At 43.3% G+C, this 19,908-nt stretch overlaps 1 protein-coding gene across 1 annotated transcript in view; it reads left to right on the forward strand.

The window, feature by feature from the left end:
- DHRS11 (dehydrogenase/reductase 11) overlaps positions 1-19,908 on the forward strand; it is a 63,701-nt gene that overhangs the window by 42,631 nt on the left and 1,162 nt on the right. Inside the window, exons 2-6 of the mRNA XM_084650698.1 lie at positions 3,886-4,095; positions 12,700-12,794; positions 14,284-14,413; positions 15,741-15,833; positions 18,091-18,156. Coding sequence (XP_084506824.1) covers positions 3,886-4,095; positions 12,700-12,794; positions 14,284-14,413; positions 15,741-15,833; positions 18,091-18,156 — 594 coding nt within the window. The remainder of the gene's footprint in view (positions 1-3,885; positions 4,096-12,699; positions 12,795-14,283; positions 14,414-15,740; positions 15,834-18,090; positions 18,157-19,908) is intronic.

Raw genomic sequence — 19,908 nt, forward strand, 5'->3', positions numbered from 1 at the left:
TCTTCACAAACATGAATGAATAAAGCCTCACAATATGCCTGTGAGGCAAGTCAGAATTAGGCTTGTCTACACTGGCAATTTACAGTGCTGCAACTTTCTCACTGAGGGGTGTGAAAAAACACCCCCGAGTGCAGCAAGTCTCAGCGCTGTAAAGTGCCAGTGTAAAGAGTGCACCCGTGCTGGGAGCTGCGCCTCTGGTGGAAGTGGTTTTTTTTCGAGCGCTGGGAGAGCTCTCTGCCACAACCACACAAGCCACATTAAAGCGCTTTAGTGTTGCCAGTGGGATACGTTCAGGTCAAAATGTTCAAAAGTAGCCGCTGATTTTAGGTACCCACCTCTGAGATTCTTTGAGCTGGATTCTCAGCTGGTGTAGATCAGGATAGCTCTGTTGACTTTGATGGAGTCCCAAACTTCCTGAATTTTAAGAGCTCTGAGAGTGCAAACCTCCAATTGAAGTCAGTGGGAGCCGAGTGCCTCTGAAAATTAGGTTCAAAGGAGAAGATCAGCCTCTAAAGGTGGAAGTACATGAAACAGTAACTTTTGAAAATGTGGCTGTGATACACAAACGAATGCAGTAACTGGGAACAAAACAGAGGTTTTCTGACTCCCCCTCCCTGACTGAGCCCCCCGCCCCAAAAAAAAACCCCTCCAAAACACCCCTGAAGCAGTTGCTAATATTTTAAAATTCTGACTGGAGCTAATCAGAAAATGAGTAGGGGAGAGAGAATCACATTTTGTTGTGATTTCTCTCCCCGCCCAACCCTCTTGGGCAAAAATAGATATTTCAATGGAAAATGTAATCAAAAAGGTGAATTTTGAAAAATGTGAACCAGCTGTAACCCTCATATTTTATGGAAAAGGAAGGGGAACAGTTAAGAGAATCCAGTTTCATTTACTGATTTGGTTTTTAATTTTTTCCCCCCAAAGAAAGGAACTCTTTATATGCTATATGTTGTTATTTAACATTCCAACTGAGTATTTATATTCCAAGAAGGCAATGTGTGAACTCTGGTACGCTTTCACTCTGTCTTATATATTAATTTTAAAAGACAATGTCAAGGTAACTAGTTCCCAAAATGTACACACGGTGGGGGATCCTGGTTTCATTGAAATCAATGGGAGCTTTGCCATTGCCTTCGGTGGGGCAGAATTTATTTCACCCCGTGTCTTTTAAAAATGAGCTAGTTCTTTTAATGTCGATGTTCCACTGATGCTTCTTTGACAAACTGATTGTTGCGGAGAGCTCAATTTAAATCACTCAACCGCTCCTGCTGCTTGCATTAACAAAGCTCTGCGTCTGTATTTTTGAGAGTGAATTTCACTCAGACCCTGTCCTCTACAGGACTCACCAGAAGCCAGGCATGGTTTTTGCTTGCCTTTTAGTTGTTGTTTAAATTACTTGTTACTGCAAAGACTGGTTTATAAAACAAACACCTCAGTTCAACTGGGAAGAGCGAGGTTGGGTGTACAATAGTTTAGTCACCGAAGGCCGTAATACAGTACTTTGGTCTAACTCTGGTTGTTGGGTTGAGTATGGGTGGTTTAGTGGCCTCTGATATACAGGAGGTCAGAATGACCTAAAAGCATTAATGATACGTTTTAGTCCATTTTGTAGAGCTAACCCCTTTGAATATATCACTTGGTAAGGGAAGGGTAATATTTATTATTATTAATTATTTAATAATAATTGATCGATTTAATTATTTGTATCATTATTAATACTACTAATATATATTATTATAGATGGTACCTTTTACGTCTGTCACAGTAAGTCACCTTGGATGATCAGGGCTGGATCACTAGCCTGGGAATCATTCTTGCACAGCAATGCTAATGCCTCATCCAGTGCCCGCTCACATCCAGGGGAGTCTTTCCATTGACGTCAGTGGCTGCTGGATCTGATCCTTAGACCTTTACCTCGATCGCTTCCTTGTGGGCAGCAGACAGGCCAGTCCTCCCAAACCTAAGTGCCCTTTAGGAAGATTCCTTCAAGAGCTGGTGCTTTGTAATTTATTTTGGCTAGTTAAACCACATGAATGAAACTTAAATCAACAGCAAGTCACCTCCAGGCGTGGGCTCTGTTACTGTACATTTTGGGGTGTGCCAAGACCTCAGACCCTCGGTGGATCTAAATCAGTGTTTCATGGTGCATATGCTGTAGTGCGGATGGCGCTGAAAAGTACTTGTATGGAAGCCAGTCAGCTTAAACCAAGTCCCTGATGCAGCTAAGACCTAAACATGTGCTTAACTTTAAGTACATACTTAAGTCCTATTGAAATCAATGGAAAGCTCAAGCTAACAGTGCAGGATTGGTGTGTTTGGAGGACCTTTGACTTGAATTCATTCCTCCCCAGGCCTGATCCAATTCCCATTGAAGTAAATGGAAAGGCTCCCATGGTTTACAGTACTGGATCGGGCCCTAAATTTGCTGACCATCTTCAGGACAGAAGGCAAAGCTATCTGTTTTACAAGGCTTTCTCTCCTTTGGGTGTTTTTGGGGGGATTATTTGATAAGAGCATATGTTTTGTTTGAGTTACTGCCCAGCGGCTCAGTGGACAAATTTTGCTTTTTGTTGTTCTTTATTATAAATGTAGAGGTTGACAATTATGTGCACCATGCAAGGCGGCTGAATTAAGTGATCTGAATAATAAACACATTTAAGTGTTTAAAAAATGACTTCAGTGAAGGATAGTTGTCTTGTCCAGTGAAGAGTCATAAGGGCCAAGACTGAACTTTATATAAATCCTTTAATGGTTCTGAGAACACAGTCCATGCTGTGCCCTGGTTCAATTTCTTCAAGCTTCTTGGAAATGTCTGATATTTAAAAAATCTGCCAGGTGCAGAGGTGATCTTCTTACTGTAAAATACTACAATCCAGCACACACATTAGACAGCATGGGGCCAGATTGTCAGCTAGTGTAAATCAATGTAACTCCATTCACTTCAGTGGAATGATGCTGATTTACGCCAGCTAAGGATCTGGCCTTACAAATGCAAACCAAGGGGAATTCAGTTTTGAGTGGTTATGTCTGTGACATTTATAGCATCCAACCCAAGAGGATATGCTCTGTGGAGCTGGATGAGCAAATGTAATGTGCAAGTGACAGGCAATTAGCAAGACAGCCTATGCTACACATAAGATCAGGCCTCCTCTTGCCAAGTCTGAGACCTGGTTTACACCTAAAACTTAGGCTGATGTAGCTACATTGCTCAGGAGTATGAAAAAATCACATCTTGGAGAGATGTAGTTAAACTAAACTAATCCCCGATTTAGACATGGCTTGTCGATGGGATGATGGATGAATTCTCCCAACTACTACCTCTCGAGGACGTGGATTTACTACAGTGACTGAAACCCCCCTTCCATCGCTAGAGCAAGTGTCTACACGACTGTGCCTCAGTGGCATAGATACAGTAGTGTAGCTTGTAGTGTAGACCTAGCCTTAGTCCCTTTCTGCGAAGATGTTTTAAAATCAAGGGTCAAGGACCATAATTTTAGTCATCAGAACAGGAGATTCTGGCAGCCTTATCTGCAGAGGCAGCGTGGTCCAGTGGATAGGGTACCACGCTGGAATTTGGGTTCTGTTCCTGGCTCTGTGACCTTGAGTGAGTCACTTCCCCGTCTGTGCTTCTGTTCCCATTGTCTGTCTCTCCTATTTAGACTGCAAGTTCTTTGGGGCAGCGACTGTCCCGTACTATGCATTTATACAGGTCTAGCGCAGTGGGGCTTTGATCTTGGTTGGGGCTGTTAGGTGCTGCTGTAATACAAACTAATAACGAAAGTACTTGCTGGCAGAAATGAAGTGCACAGCTGATCAGTTGAGCCTTTCCCAGGGAAAGGGATTCTGATTGCTTTTCTCTTCCTTCCTTTTTTCTTTCTCTAGAAATTGGCAGCAGAATGCCAGAGTGCGGGATACCCTGGCATCCTAATTCCCTATAAGTGCGATCTGTCCAATGAAGAGGAGATCCTATCTATGTTCTCTGCAATCAAGACTCTACATCAAGGGGTTGATGTGTGCATCAACAATGCTGGCTTGGCTCGCCCCGAGCCCCTGCTGTCTGGGAAAACGGAGGGTTGGAGGATGATGATAGATGTGAGTAGTTTGCCCGCGAGACAATGGGAACTATGATGGGCTGGACAGAGAGAAGTGAGTCTTTGCCATGACCAAGCGTTTGGATGCAGAGACAAGAGTCGCCTGCTGGCTGGGTGCTAGGGGTGGGAAAATGTGTTTTGCCTGATTCTTGAACCATCTGGAATGTAGGAGTGATTAGAGTAGGGCACAGATTGGGGGAAAAGGGAGCAGAAAGGGAGGGAACTCTCCACCTGAAAAAATAGGGCAAAAAATGGAGCAGAGACCAGGTGGAGTGAAAACCAAATACAAAGAGACAGTGGGGAAATAAGGAGCAGGGATGGTGAGAGGACATCCTAATTAAAAAATACACTGTGGTATGTCTACCTAGGTATTTATCTGGCCCTCATCACTCTAGTATCTGGGCACCTCACAGTCATTCATGGATTTTATCTTCAGGCCACTCCTGTGAGGTAGAAAATTCTGTTGTCTCCACATGGGGAACAGAGGCATTAGGTAGATAGTGTCTTACCCATGGTCACCCAGGCAGGGTGTGGCTGAGCCAGAGATCAAACCCAGTTTGAGTCACAACCCAGTGTCCTAGCCAATAGACCCGCCTCTCTATCTTGATATGCTGTAGGCATCCACTGGTCCTGGCCTAGTTTGGGGTGAGGAGTGATTATTTTTCCCCAATATAGTACTCATCACAGGCTTCTCTTTACCAAGAAACATAAGTTTTGGTTTTAAATGAGATCACTTTCTGGCAGGAGGTGAAACATGGGTATAAATTTCATGGGAAAAAGATTGGCAAATGTGAAGGCACAGCCTAACAAGTAGTCTTAGAAGTGTTGCAAAATCTCCACCCCCCACAAAGGTTCACCATCTCAGTTGAGCACTGTTGCTGTGTGCTGTTAAACAACTGCTGTGTTCCACCCTAGAAGTGTTGCCTGATCTTTAGATTATGTATTAATTATATTGATTACTTAAGAATCCTCAGTTATCACTTTGGGGGCTGCCAGATTCTTGCCCCAAGATCATGCCCAGTATTATTTAAATTATTATACAGTTGGGAACCCTGATGTACACAGTTGCAATACACACACTATAGGAACTCTCTTATATTTACAAATATAGTTTATTAATATATTTAGCACGGTCACAAACACCCCAACTTAGGAAGATAGATAGAAATACGACAGCATGTACATCTGCACACCCATATACTCACACCATCCCTTGTAGAACAGCCTGAAACGTTAGCCATCGTCTTCCTCATCACCATCACCTTCCTCATCTTCATCAGTGGCCATCATTGTGGCACCTCCCAAGGACTAAATCTCTCTCTCCTACCCCCCTTAAACTTTTATAATACATTATGCTGTTGCCGCTATGTTTGATGCATGTTCAGTAGGGGATTTTTCCCTTCTCCTTATTTGTATTTCCTCACCTTACTGATGTTGGAGTGTCTTTTTCCTACAGGTTAGTTTATCAATGATCCTAACTTATTATCGTATACGTCTGTTCGTTACCATGGCCCTTTTGTGGTTAGGTATCACATTTGTTATTTCTGTCCTAACTGGTTATTTTGGCTCTTTCCAAGTTCCAAGTGGTGGTGTACCTGTTAAGTTTAAAAGGGTATGAACTTAGGAAAGCCCCTATGCCAACCTACTTCAATGCATTCTTTATGTTAAAGGTTGCAGCCATATATGAACCATATGCTTTAGTTCATCACCATTTATCTAGTGAAAGGTCCCAAACCATATGTATGCTAACTTTGCCTTAGCTCAACATACAGGATGTGGTTTGCAGGTACCTTATGTTACAGCCAAAATATACGCTAATATAAACCTATTATAATAAAACAAATAATCAAACCCATAAGAAACGTATAAGAAAAGATATATAGGCAAGTAAGCAGGCCAGCCTTAAATGTATCTCATGTACCTGTTATGTACGTCAGTTCGTTGCCAGGACACTTCTGCAGTTAAATTATTTATCTGTGGTCTGAACTTCCCCTTAAACTCCCCAAATACTTGGGGTTTTCGGTTGGGCCGTTTATCTGTGCAAAGTTTATCTGTTCAAAGTTCACAGGGTCACAGGTCTTAGCCTTATGCTAACTTGCTGAAGCTAATGTCTTACAGGATACAGGCCTGTAGGTTTCTTGCATTACTGCTAAATCTAATGCAAATCAGAATATAATGCAAAGCAGTAAATAAAGGCAAACTAGCCCACTGGGCTACAGAAGTGGCAGCATTCCAGGAGAGTCTGCTACATACCTGCAGGATGACTTCATTACATGGATAGGTCTGCCGTTGCTGTCCTCTTTCGTGAAGGCAAAGACCACAGTTTGCTTTCTTGTGGCTTTGCCACTTGTGGACTATTCTGCTTTTTCTTGCCAAAACTATGCTTCGTCATTTTGTGTTACATGGATTCCAAACTATGGATTGTGATATTACTGGGGTCTGCAATACTGCATCACTGTTTAATTCTGAATTTTAACTGGATTATATTTTACCTTGGGACTGATTTTCAGAGGTGCTGAGCTCCCATTATTTTTAACTTGGGAATGGCCTCGTTTTCATTTTAATTGAAAAAAGGACCTATTTTCAAGCAACCCCCTCTCCAAATCACCCTCCCCCCAAACAAAAATATGACAAATCCAGTACATGAGCCCCCCCCCTTTTTTTTTTGACTTGGTACCAAAATACAAAAGCTTTCAATTTCATGTAGATTTGCATTTTGTCGTGATCGTGTCACACTTCTTCAACACGGAGGTCCCCTTTATAGTAGACAAATGCTCCAAAGGTCTCCTTGGAAGTGGATGATGTATCTATAACCCACGGCTGATTAATAGATTTCATGTGATAGAATGTTCTCTCTTGGTCTGTGTGTAATATTGGTGACCTGGAATCTGTGGCATGCTGATTCCAGGAGCCCTAGAGGATGGTCCTATCCCTGCACACTCAGGGAGTCATTACCACGTAGTTGTGTCAAATGTCCACTCACATAAGGGTATGTCTAGACTGCAGCCACTGGGTGTGATTGCAGCCTGAGCCAACATACCCCAAGTTAGCTTAAATCTTGCTTGCTCAGGTCCGTAGTCAGCCGCCCCTCAGCCTAATAAGCTATAGCATTCCTTTTTTTCTGGTCTTTATTACTTTATTTTCCGTTCAAAATCTGGTTAGAGCTGGATACCACTGAGCCGATTTCACGTGCTGTACTAGGAAATTGTGAAATTCTATCACATTATTTACAAAAACAGTCTTTTATGATATGTACATACAGTACCTAGCATAATGGGACCAGAATCTTAGCTGGAGATACTACTGTAATATTAACAATAAGTGCATGTATTTATGGTTCTGTTTTCTGTACCACACTGTGCCTTTAAAGGTCAGAAGTCCAGCTGCAATGGAGGCAGGGTTGTGAGGTGATGTGGGATCTTACAGCATTAAAGATACTTTCTGTTCTCTCTCCCTCTTCTGGAAACTTTATTTTTTCTAATTTTAAGTTATGGGAAATGACAAAGAGAGTCCTCCATACTGGAAATGTATGTTTTGCTCATTGTGTGCAGACAACATACCTGTGTGTGTCTGCTTTGACCTAGCTGTGGCATTAATTGTCAGGATGATGTTACGCCGCCTGTGATAAACCGGGATGTCCAAATATTATCCAAATGACGGCTTTATTGAAAGCTTGCAAGCAGCTGAGAGCTGAACCTAACTTTTGTCTAATGAACCCAGTTTCAGTGGCACTTTCAATCTGGAGGGAAAGTCCATGGAAACCACAGGTCCCCGTGTGCTATAAGCCATCCTGATCTGAGCAGCTTTACTGAACCTGGCTCATGACTTTTAACCTGCTAGTAAACATTGAAAATGCCATTAAAAATAGCTCTGGGTTTTTCTTCCTCTCTGAATAGTCCCCTTTTCACAGCTTGGAAATCTCACTCTCTGAACACACTGTAGCTGAGTATAACTTTCGGTCTGGTAGTGGGGCTTTTGCTGTCTCTCTCTAACTACATATGCATCAGAGGGATATGCTTACTGAGTGCCACATGTGTGCCTCTAATCAACATCTGTCTGGTCTGGTTCTGATGCACTTTCCAAAACTTTTCAAGAGTTTCTTGAAACGGAGGCTGCCAGCTCCTTTCATGGGCCATTGGATCTTCGCAGTGCTCTGAATAGTACGTAGAGAATTTCTTCAAATGTTCTGCAGGAAGAAAAGCATTAGAGAACGCTTTTATTTTGAAGGGTGTTACGGAAGCATTTCAAAGTCCAGCTGTGCTGAAGGAGAGGGGAAAAAAAATCCCCAAATAACCGTAGATCCCTTCATTAGGAGACATTTATGGCCTTAAATCTACTGGAAGGGTTTTTAAATTGTTCCTTCTTTCTTTACATCGTTTATGAGCTTTTGAGACTGACTTTGACTTTTAACGATCCCTCTTCCCATGTTTCTTCCTTGAAACCTGTCCCTGTAGCTCCACCAACCAAAGATGTGCTATCATTTATTTATTACAGCCCCTAATGCTCTGCTGCAGGATTCCAGATCCTCATCACCTGAACTGTTGTCTGTTGTTTATTCCCTCCGCGCCCCTGACTGCTGGCTTCTTAGGGCATGGACCACATCCGCTTTGTGTCCTCTACAGCACTGAGCAAGCTGTTGGCATTTAACAAATGCACAGTGCATGAGTGTGAATTTTATGCCACTCTGGCCCCATAAAAGGGCCTTAAAATGAGTGGAAATATCCCCTAGCCTGAAAGTATCCACAAAATGCCCCTTGTACAGAGGAGCTCCTTTGAATGGTGTGGAGAGAGCCCCTGGCTCCAGCCCCTGGTGTAGGGGGACGTCGGGGGCATCACGGATGCATACTGCATTACGGCTATTCTTTGTGTCCCGGGGCTCACAGAGGGCTACATTCGAGCAGTCTCAAGGCAGGGGCTAGCCAGGCTCCTGCAGGACCCCAGCATATGGGGCTTACAAAGGTGGTTTAAAGCCACCCTTGTGCCCTTCCCCTAAGTGCAAGAATGGAGCAACTGGGAAACAAACCCTGAGATTTTTATCAGTCCTTGGTCGGATGCACTCCCATTGACATTGGCCAGAATCTCGAGAAGGACCTCCGATTTGGCTGGTATTACAGCATGGTTTTGTCTGAATTTCCCCCTGATTCTGTTTCCTATTAAGGTACTTTGTCTCCAGCTGGATGGGCAGAAAAATGGCCTCTTGCCAATCCATTGCTGAGAGAGGAGAGGTATATTGGTAGGTATATTGCTCAGCTGATTCTATTTTGGGACTCCCAGCAAATTACCAACTTTTCCAATATCTCTTTATTGAGTTTCTTTCTTTGAATCACTCCAGGTAGAGCCAGAAAGTAGCGGAGAAATTGAAAAGGTCAGAAATGAGAACTGGCTGATCCCAGGCAAGGTGGATCAAAGGCAACAATCCCTCTGATCAAAAATAGGAAAGGTTTTACATGTATTGGAGCAGGTCCTCAGCTGGTGTTAATCAGCGTTGCTCTGTTCACTTTGATGGAGCTGTGCCGATTTTACACCAGTTAAAGATCTAGCTCATAAAATCACAGGCAGAATGAAAACAATGTTTGCTTCCTCAGCATGGCTCGTCTCCACATGTACAATGCAGCTCCCGGCTAGGGTGTGAACCGGGGGTGGGGGTGGGGGGAAGGGTTCAAAAGCACTTATATGATTTAGGGATATAAAACCCAGTGGGGTTTTGAAAATCTCACCCCAAATCTCAACGCCCAACGAGTCATGGGATGGCTCTGCATTATCACAAGGTGGTGGCTTTGGGATAGGAGTGCACACACACCACACCTGGAGAACAATCCCTGCATCTCCTGGCACAGAGAGGCTTCCAGCAGCCAGGTTTATGCCCAGAAAACAGATAACCAAAGGTTAACGTTTAACACCAAATCAGAGATCTAGGCTTTCAAATTCCGCAAGAGCCACCACCTTGTGCAATGTCTGGGTAGGCCTTGAAACTTTAATGGCGTGATTTATGGCTGCCCCCTGCAAGGGTGCCCAAGTGGGGGAGGATGCAAAGAGCCTGCATCCTCAGTGCAGAGGCTGGTCATAGTTTTAGCCTTAGCTGTATAGGGGACACTCAGGGCTAAGCTCCTCCAAAGGGAAAGGGTTAGGAGGCAGGGCTGTAGTCCCACCTGTCATGCCCATCCACACCAGCCCAAAGACTCAGGTTCAATTTCTCAAAGGTATTTAGGTGCCTAACTCTCACTGAAATAGGAACCTAGATACCTTTGAGTGCCTGGGCCCCAGTATGGTGCTTTCACCACAGGACTATCCTTCCTCTCTTTTCGTAGAATAGTAGGACTGGAAGGGACCTTGAGAGGTCATCTAGTCCAGTCCCCTGCACTCAAAGCAGGACTAAGTGTTATCTAGACCATCCCTGATAAGTGTGTATCTAACCTGCTCTTAAAAATCTTCCATCTCCTTTCCTCCGGTTTATGAGATTTCCATTCTCCCCTCTATTCTCCCAGCTTGTTTATAATATTGTGCTCTAAATGAGACCGGACTAAAGTCTGCTCAGCCTTCTACATTCTGCTCAGGAGCATCTGGAGTCCTGTGCTGTGTACACACCTTATTTTACACAGTAATCTTTGAACAGCTCCTTCACGTTTTACCCACTGACCTTTACAGTCACGAATTCAAGCAGAACCTTCCATCCACTCCATGTGGGCTACATTCCAGCCCAGAGGCAAAAGATACTAGTATGCATACTACCATATTCAGTAACTCTTGCATGGTGCAGGGTTGGGTGAAAAGTCCTGGCTCTCTGGGTCTTTTGACAGTTCTTCATTGACCGGGGGTGCTTTTTGCAGTTTGTTTGACTATACCTCTGCTGTGCGTGTATGCAAAGCGACAATACAGTACCGTGTAAGGCACATTTTCACAGAGGCCTCTGAAATGGGTAGCTCTGACGCTGGCAGATTTTGCCAGTAGATCTAACACGTTCTCCTGGAGAGGCTTCGACTACTTGAGATGATTGCGAGCCTCAGGACAAGCAAAATGAATCCTGGCAGCTGCTTCTTCACCTTTGTCCAGCTGAGGCGTGGAGGCTCTTTGATGCTACGGATAGATTTCCCTACACTTGTCACTAAAGTAGCGCCGTTAATAAGATTCGTAATGTGGTGGGTGGGGTTTTTGTTTTTTTTTCCTGATGGTAAAACGTTAACTTTTGGCATCCTCCCCAAACGTAACTGCATGTTGTAAAGCGCTCTGTGTTGCAAGATCATGATGATTTTAGCTCTCTACATTAAACAGTGCAGAAATGTCCCCCCGGCCCCCCTGTCCTTGCTCCTTCAAATAGCCTAATAGAGAGGCAAGCTGCCAGATCCCCAGCTAATGTAAGCTGGCACGGCTCCATTGACTTCAGTGGAATAATGCTGATTTACATCAGATAAGAATCTGAGGCCATTATACTCACAACTTTACGGCTTCACGGGGAGCAGCACTGGTGTTCATGGAGGCTTTTTGTGCTACTAAAAGCCAAGATCTGTATCGCAAAGGTTTTTTTTTTTTGGTTGTTTGTTTAAGATTTGGATTGAAACAATCCATTCACACTTCCTTGACCTTGCTAACTGTGAAATCAAATAGATTTGAAATACCCTGCCTATTCTGGGCTTTACTCCAGCCCTGGAATACAGGGCAACTTTGGTGAGACCTCTAGAGACCTCCCACATAACCAAGGTAAATTTTTAACCTGGTATGTGGGGATCTTAGCCTCAAGTTCCCAGTGTGATGGCATTGTGCTGGCTAAATGCCCAGGTAGTGTTTATATGCTCAGCCAATGTGTAGTAAAAAAAAAAATTTTTTTACTATTATTATTTATTATTATTATTTAATTTATTTATTTTTATTGTGGTAGCCGTGAGGAGCTCCAGTCATGAACCAGGATCCCACTGTGCTAGGTGTCATACAAACACGGAATAAAAAGTCAGTCCCTGCCTCAAAGAACTCACAATGAGAAAACATAGTTTTCACTTTCCCGTAACTCAAAACCAACCAAACACGAGTTTCCTCTCACTTTGTTTTAAAACAATTAAATCAAATTCATACTGGCTGAGACAAAGCCTAGAGAATTTAATCCCCTAAAATGAATGATGTTGTTGTTATGGTATCAAACTTTACAAGTCCAATAGATACTGTAACGAACTGGCTAGGGTGTATATATCACCACTGCACTCTACAGGGTGGAATCAGAACTGCCTGGCATTTATCTGAGGACCTATACTGGTGACAGCTAATGGCGGGTCTTTTTTATCTCAAGTTGTAAGAACCTGTGCTTTGAAGCTGAAGGATCAGACTTCTATCCTGCTAAGTTCTGAATGGTAGTGGTTGAATTGTAGTGAGAACTGTGAAGTCCCAGGTGGCTGTGGATTCTTTGCAAGTCACCAATGCTAGTTCCAGCCACATTTCCCTCCATGACCTGTTTTAAAGTGCGTGTTAGTATATTTCAGCAAAACCCATTTCTTTGGCTGCAGTGTGGTTACATGGGGTGTAAGTCAAGGCAGAGTTTAACCCAAGCATACAAGGATGAGCATGAAATCCCTGATCACTGCAATGGGCTTTAATCTTCATTTTTTCCCTGCTATTTCAGGTCAACGTTATGGCCGTAAGTATCTGCACGCGGGAGGTCTATCGGTCCATGAAGGAGAGAAGCATTGATGATGGCCACATTATTAACATTAACAGGTGAGAGACTGGATTGTGGCTGTCACTGAAAATAACCCTAATTTGCTGTGGGTTGGCTTTCTTCGCTGTTTTCTTTTGTTGCTTTACAGTGCAAAGCTATCCATCCCTGTCTCCCCTGCTGCTTGTCTCTGGAAGTCTCTGTATCTCACTGGGGGTTTTTCTGTGCATCTGTGTTTTTGGGCCTTTCTGTTTTTGATACCAAAGATTCATGCAGCAGGTTGCCAGTATGTGTTGCTGACTAGTCCCACATTGTTCCATGCTCTAGTAATGGGCCTGTACTGTAGCACTTCACAGCTTCTCCTTTTCCAGATAAGGCTGCTGCTTGTGCCTCTGTGCACGCGGTATCGGGACACAGGCTATCAATGAGCCCTCTTCTCTCCCAGGCGCCCACGCTGGCAGTTTATGGACAACATTCATTCATGTAAAGCCTGAATGATGGAGCTCTGTGTGGGTGAAGTTTTGGGTTTGGGAAGATGAAATTCACTCCTCTAGCCCGGGACCAAGGTACAGGCAGAGACAACAGCTGACCCACTTAAGAATCTACACAAACACATGGATCTTCTGGTCTCTTCCCTGGCCCAGACTCTTCGCTGCCCACTGAGCTGGCAAATGTAGGGGTAGCATGGAGAAGCCGTCTGGGAAGGGGGACTCCATTCACAGCCACGATGTAGGGTTTACACATTTCATTGGCCCTCTGCACTGGCATGATACAATCCCATGTCTGGTACTAATATTGACTTCAACTGATGCTGGGCCCTGTATGTTGTCCTATTCTGTTTGTACCTACAATTACAAACTTTCCTCTCACCTTCTAATAAACTCGGGCTTTGTTTACTGGAGATTTTTCGTGGTTACAACCATTGGTGTCTATCCAGCCATATAGCACCAGTACAAATCACAGCTTTTAGCTTTTTTTTTTCTTGTTGACTCTCTGGTGTGGCTACACCACTGACCAGCTACCTCTGGTTAACGCTCCCAGTGTAGACAGAGCCTTAGTGTTATCCCATATTGAAGCCCTAGGAGCTCGGTCTTTGGGATGGGTCTGAACTTTCTTTTTAATTTGTTTTGGGGAACTTCAGTAGAGCTGGTTAAAAACTTGGAACATTTTCATTGAAAATTTCAAATGTTTTCAACATTCTGTCCACTCCTGTCAAAAGCCAGAAAGATTGTCATAAAAATGTTGCCCCCACCCCTTCAAAAAAAAAAATTCCGAACTTTTCAACTAGTTCTAGAAATCAATGGTGTTAAAAGAAAAAAAAAAATCTCAGCGTACATGATTCCCCCCATTTCATTTTATAGTTGACTATGCTCCTCCACTATTCACAGCCCATTAGCGGGAAAGGGGGAAATTCCATATGTACTCATCCATGTCGGATAGGTAGGTTGTTTCCCCCCATCCCTCTTTGGGGTGCTGGTTCCTGTTTGGGACTTCTCAGGCTGTTCCCTGCTCTCCCCCCCATCACCCCCTTTCTTTCTGTTCTCTTCTCAGCATGAACGGTCACAGTGTCGTGCCCCAGTCAGTTGTTCATTTTTACAGTGCCACCAAGTACGCGGTTACAGCATTGACGGAGGGGCTAAGACAAGAACTTAGGGAAGCCAAGACTCATATACGAGCTACAGTGAGTGGTTTTTCTCTCGGCTGTTGTAATGAACAGTGGAATGGTCGCTCGTGATGTGTGTCGGAAGTTTTATCTTTTGAGTCATGTTTTTGAGGGCGAGGGTAGCACTCCTAAACCAGAGGGCTGAAGACCTGTTCCTGGCTCTGCCTCTGACTTGCTGTGTGCCTCAACTTCTGGGCACCCAAACTTGAGATATCTCAGGCCTGATTTTCAAGGGACGTTGAGAACCTACTACTCAAACATACAGGCTCTCAGAACCACTGTGTTATGTTTCGTGGCACACACCGAGAGAAGTTAGATAAAAACATAAAAACTGTTACCACAAGGTTGCCATGTAACACTGCTTTATTTCTTAGAATTCAGAATAACACGTAAGAGCCGCAAATAAACAGAGAGCGAGAAAGCAGACTGCTCCCTAAAACAGAGCGGCACAACTCACCCAACCTTACTCTAAGCTGAATGCTGACTGACTGCTGTTAGACTCATATCACATGATCCCCTACCAACCTCCCTAACCTGCAAGAAGGACCAGGAAAAATCCCTGAAATTAAAAGTGACAGCGTACAGATTTAACAGTTTTCAGAATACCACACACTGAAAATCAGCACCTAATTTGTCCAAGTTAAACACCCAAAAGTTGAGGCAACCAAAATTAAGGATGCTTGTAGAAATTTAACCTATCTATGCCATAGGTCCCTCATCTGTAAAATGGGGTTAATAATTCTTATCTACCTCACCAGGGTCTGAGGAGGCTTAATTCATGTTAGTGAAGTGATAACGTGAGTATAGACGTAAGTATAGAAATGTGAATGGACAAGGCCTCGCACTGGGAGTCATGAGACCTGTGTTCTACTGCTGACTTTGTCCCTAACTCACTGAATGACCTCAGGCGAGTCACTTAGCCCTTCTGTGCCTCAGTTTCCCTTCTGAGAAAGGGATGGGGAACCAGACCAAGAGACAGGAGATATGGATTCTGTTGGGAGAATAGCCTTTTTTGAGCTGCAGTAACTTACTGAGGAAGCAGGGGAAATGTATTAAAAATGGATAATACCAGTCAGATAGTAGCTTTGCTCGAACTGTTTAGTAAGCTTGGCTCTCAAAGGTATTTTATTCAGCAGTTATACTGTGTTGCAAGTTATTTTGTTATTTGCTGTGCTGAACCTTCTCTTTGTGGGGTAGGGGATATCTATCAGAGGTCCCCATGGTAATACCCTTCAGTGATCTTTAAGTCAATATCTATTCTCTTAACATAGTTGTCTTTTTTTTTTTTTTTTTAAATGAAAGGGGAGTTACAGATCCCATTAGGATGTGCTCTGTTCTTTTCCAGTGTATATCTCCAGGACTGGTGGAAACTGGATTTGCTTTTAAACTTCACGATAATGATCCAGAAAGAGCTGCTGCAACCTACGAGAGCATTAGGGTAGGGAACTGAGAAACTAATGCAGAGTACATTTACACTGATTGCATGGCTAATTATCTCTCTCTAACTAATAATCTTTTAGGACCCCAAGTCTGCATGTCACTGAGCACTTCCTGAAAAATGCTCAGCACCCTCAACTCTCATTGAAATCAATGGGAGGTGAAGGGACTCAGGACCCATTAGGAGGTTCTCAGCAGGATTGGACTCTTCAGACTGAACCACTGACCTCCACATATACCTTGTAGATTTTAATATGTCTCAGTCTTTTTTTAAAATTTTCTTATTTACAAGAAGAACATCCAAGTATAAAGATCAACCAATTTTTAACATTGTGTGGGTTTAAGTGACTTGTGTCTTATTGGAGAGAATGTGTACTCCATTAGCTACTACACTTTCTGAAAGTTCGACCTTGCGGTTTTGGAAATTCAGACTCTAACCAGCTTCTTGTAGAGATGTTGGTTTAAAATATTTTTTAAAAACTAAGCATCTTGCCTTCGGAGCTCATCTTAAATCTGATTTATTTAATGAAGTGCTGTAGGAGGAATATAAACCCTCATGCTTCAGGACACAAGCCAGCCTCAAACTAATGGAGGTCAGGAAGGAACCTTCCGAGGGAGCAGATTATCCCTTAATTGACAAATGCAGGGTTCTTGTACCTTCCTCTGAAATGGCTGGTACTCATCAGTATGGAGATGGGTCACTGGACTGAATGGGTCACTGGACTGATCCAGTCTGGAAATTTTAATGTTCCTAATTATTACGCAGTTTGTCCATGAAGTCTGGAGTGTCACCCCATTCCTCATAAAACCCCTAGCCTTCTGCTAAAAGGTTGCTTTTCCATATCTCTCCTAGTTACATTGCCCCCTCTTCCCCACTACAAAAGCAGAATGTAGGTCTCCATCCTGGGTAAAGGGCAGAAAGTTTAGGTCTGTGAGGAAGTACATCGGGGCTGAGGGATGGAATCTTCAACCCAACTGATTGGTCTGACCCTAAGTAAAGCCATGAGCTGTAATCCAGGCCAAGGATAAGAGTATCAGATATGGTCTGATTCTTCTCCTCCCCACCCTATGCAGGATTTTGGCCCAGTGGATCTGTGTAATGCACATTGTCACAGGCCACATCCCTTGCTCACCCCAAAACCTCCTTTCAAAGGGGGGAAATGAGGAGTCTTGCCAGGGTGATTTTCCCATGTGTGGTTTCTGCTGCTGCTGCTATCCTTTGCTTATTGGGCCAGATGTTTTTGGACACACCCTGGGACTTGTCCCTTTATCTTTAACACAATGACTATACTGGGAGTTTTATTCTGATCAGCCTTTTGGGTTGTAAATATATTAAGAAAGTGTCTAAATAAAACAGATCCCATTAAAACAAGCTTAAAACCCAACCTGAGCCTGCCAGAATCTATTGTGTGTGATCACAATTTGCCTAACCTAGGGAGCAGGTCTCCCTTGGCAGCTTGAAAACTCTCTCTGCACATCCCAAACTCACTAGTTATGCTGGTTAGATCATGGTACCTTTTTTGTTTATACACAGTATGGAACATAAAAGCCAGCACAAGTGAGTGATGTGCATAGAGTATGTTTAACTTTGATACTGAATAGTCTGCCGCTGACTAAGGCAGGGAGAGAAGAGTATATATTTTTCCTTAGCAAACAGCCCAGTTCTGAAAATCTATTGCTCTGGTAAAATCATCTTTGCAGGCATTAAATTATGACTATGCCACTGGCTGAAAATCTGCTAGACGTATTTGCAATATGTCTCATAGGGATAGTGTCTGAGGTCCAGAAAGGTGAAAGACACTTCCTAGGAGTGGCAGAGTGGTGTAGTGGAGAGCACACGGTACTAGAAGTCAGGAAAACGAGTTCTGTTCTTCTGCTGCCCTGCTGCGTGACCTTGGGCAAGTCACTTTCTCTCTCTGCTTCTGTTTCCCTTCTGAGTCTTGCCTGCCTCATCTATTTAGATTGTAAGCTCTTTGGGACAGCGCCTATCTCACTATGTTTTTGTACAGCACCTAGCACACTGGGGGCCTAATCTCAGCTGATGCATCAAAGCACTGTTGGAATAGTAATATTAATAATAGCCGAGGCAAAAATAAAAACAATCCACTTCCCTTGTTAAATTGTTTATGCCGTTTTCCCCATGTCTGTTTTTCTTTTTGAAATGCACTAAGTGTTGTTTGTTAAAAACTGAGCAATTTTACTGTTATATTTTCCTAAGTAATCCTTTGTCTTGGCTAATATTGGTTCTGTCTTTCCAGTGTCTAAAAGCTGAAGATATGGCCAATGCTGTCATATATGTACTAAGCGCTCCACCTCATGTACAGGTAAGTTGCAGCTCATGTAAAATAACATCTCTGTTGGGTGTAACTGAAAGAGTAAAGGGGAATTTTGCAGATCTGACATCTGTTAATCAGCGTTGTAGTCTCCATATCAGCTGTGAGCTCAGAAGAGCATGGCCTAGGGATTAACATTGATCATTTTCGTTTACATGTACCTTATGGCAACATTGAAACTGCAAGGATCCAACCGCTAAAGACTGTACGTCTACAAGATAAAAAGTTCCTGCCCCCAGAGAAAAGTTATCTGGGACTCCTTCTAGAACCTAGATAAAATGGAAGGAACATGGACATCTCTTGCCCCTTCTGAACTGAATCGCCTGATGTCCTGCTGACATTCTTGGGGTTAGATCAGATTCTACCAGTCACCAATTTAGGGCCCAATCTTGCTAAGTACCCAGGGTCACAGAGGATGCGTGTGGCGGAGCAGGAATTGAATGCAGGTGTCCTACAGGGCTAGCATTCTACCCACTGAACCATCCTTCCTGTCCCTCAGCTCTTCCCAAGGGGTACTGAGTACTTCACCCAAAGATGCCATATGGGCTGTTAACAGGTCTGACACCTAGGTGCACCCGCTCCCCTCCAGTGGCTGGTCCACACAGAAGATAACAGACTACTACTGCTGCTGCTCCTTTAGTTCCAGAAGCCTGTGCTTTTAGTGCTAAAGAGCACAGGTTCTGTTACCAGTGAGGACACCTGCAAGCTGCGAATTCAGAGTGAAGTATCAAATTTCCAATACCTCACCACAACTAAATCCAATAGTTCTTAGACACTGAAGAGCTGATCTTCTGCTCCTGGCTGTCTTGCTTTTATGCCTCTATTAAATTTGCATTTGAAGTAGTTTTTACTTTCAGTTGCTTTTAAAATCACAATGAATTTGTGGCTCAGACATGAAAATAACTTGTGTTATGCACAAACTCCACTCATTCCTCAGCTATATGGCCAGATTTTGGGTGCTGAGCACTTCAGGAAATCTGCCTGATACCTATTTTGTACTCGCATTATGCCTCTTCATCGAGGGTCCCAAAGGGGTTTTCAAATCTTTTGTGCTTCCAGACATATTTTTCACCCACTATATAATAAATAAATAAATAGTTCGCTTCTCTGCTGTGTTTCAGCTCTTTGCTGATGTGAAGTGACAAACCCCCGACAATCCACATTTGTAGAGTCTCTGAAAAAAATATTAATGAGTGGAGACCCATGTAGATATCAGTCCATACCACGAAAGCAAGAAAACATGTCAGATGACTTTGGACATGAAAAAAATGTCTAGCAAGATCTTTACATGGGCTCCTGTAAAGCCAGGGCATGAGACATGTGGATATAAGAGCGGTCTTTCTGAATCATTACAGTGGCCCGTTTAGTCCAGTGTCCTCTCTCTGACAGTGGCCACTACTTGCTTCAGAGAAAGTTGCAAGAATCTGTGCTATAAGCGGTTATAGAATAACCTGGCTGTGAGCAATGTTCCTTCCTGACTCTCATTCGGTAGAAGTTGCTTTATGCCCTGAAGCATGAGGATTTATAACCAATATCAGTTTACGCTGTCTTCTTTCTCTTCTGTGTACTAAGATTAAAATCACTGTAATTCTGTTAGAAGAAAAAAATCATGGTTAAAAGAAAAAAACCTGTTATTAAAAACTAACAGAACCTAATGACTGGTGGCTGAATAACTCTGAAGGGATCTATATCTTGTCATATGCATTGTGTTCATTTGCAGTTTGTCATTATTATGTTTCACTC

This window comes from Lepidochelys olivacea (genome assembly GCF_965140295.1).
Source record: "Lepidochelys olivacea isolate rLepOli2 genome assembly, chromosome: 17".
In the NCBI taxonomy this organism is placed as follows: Eukaryota; Metazoa; Chordata; order Testudines; family Cheloniidae; genus Lepidochelys; species Lepidochelys olivacea.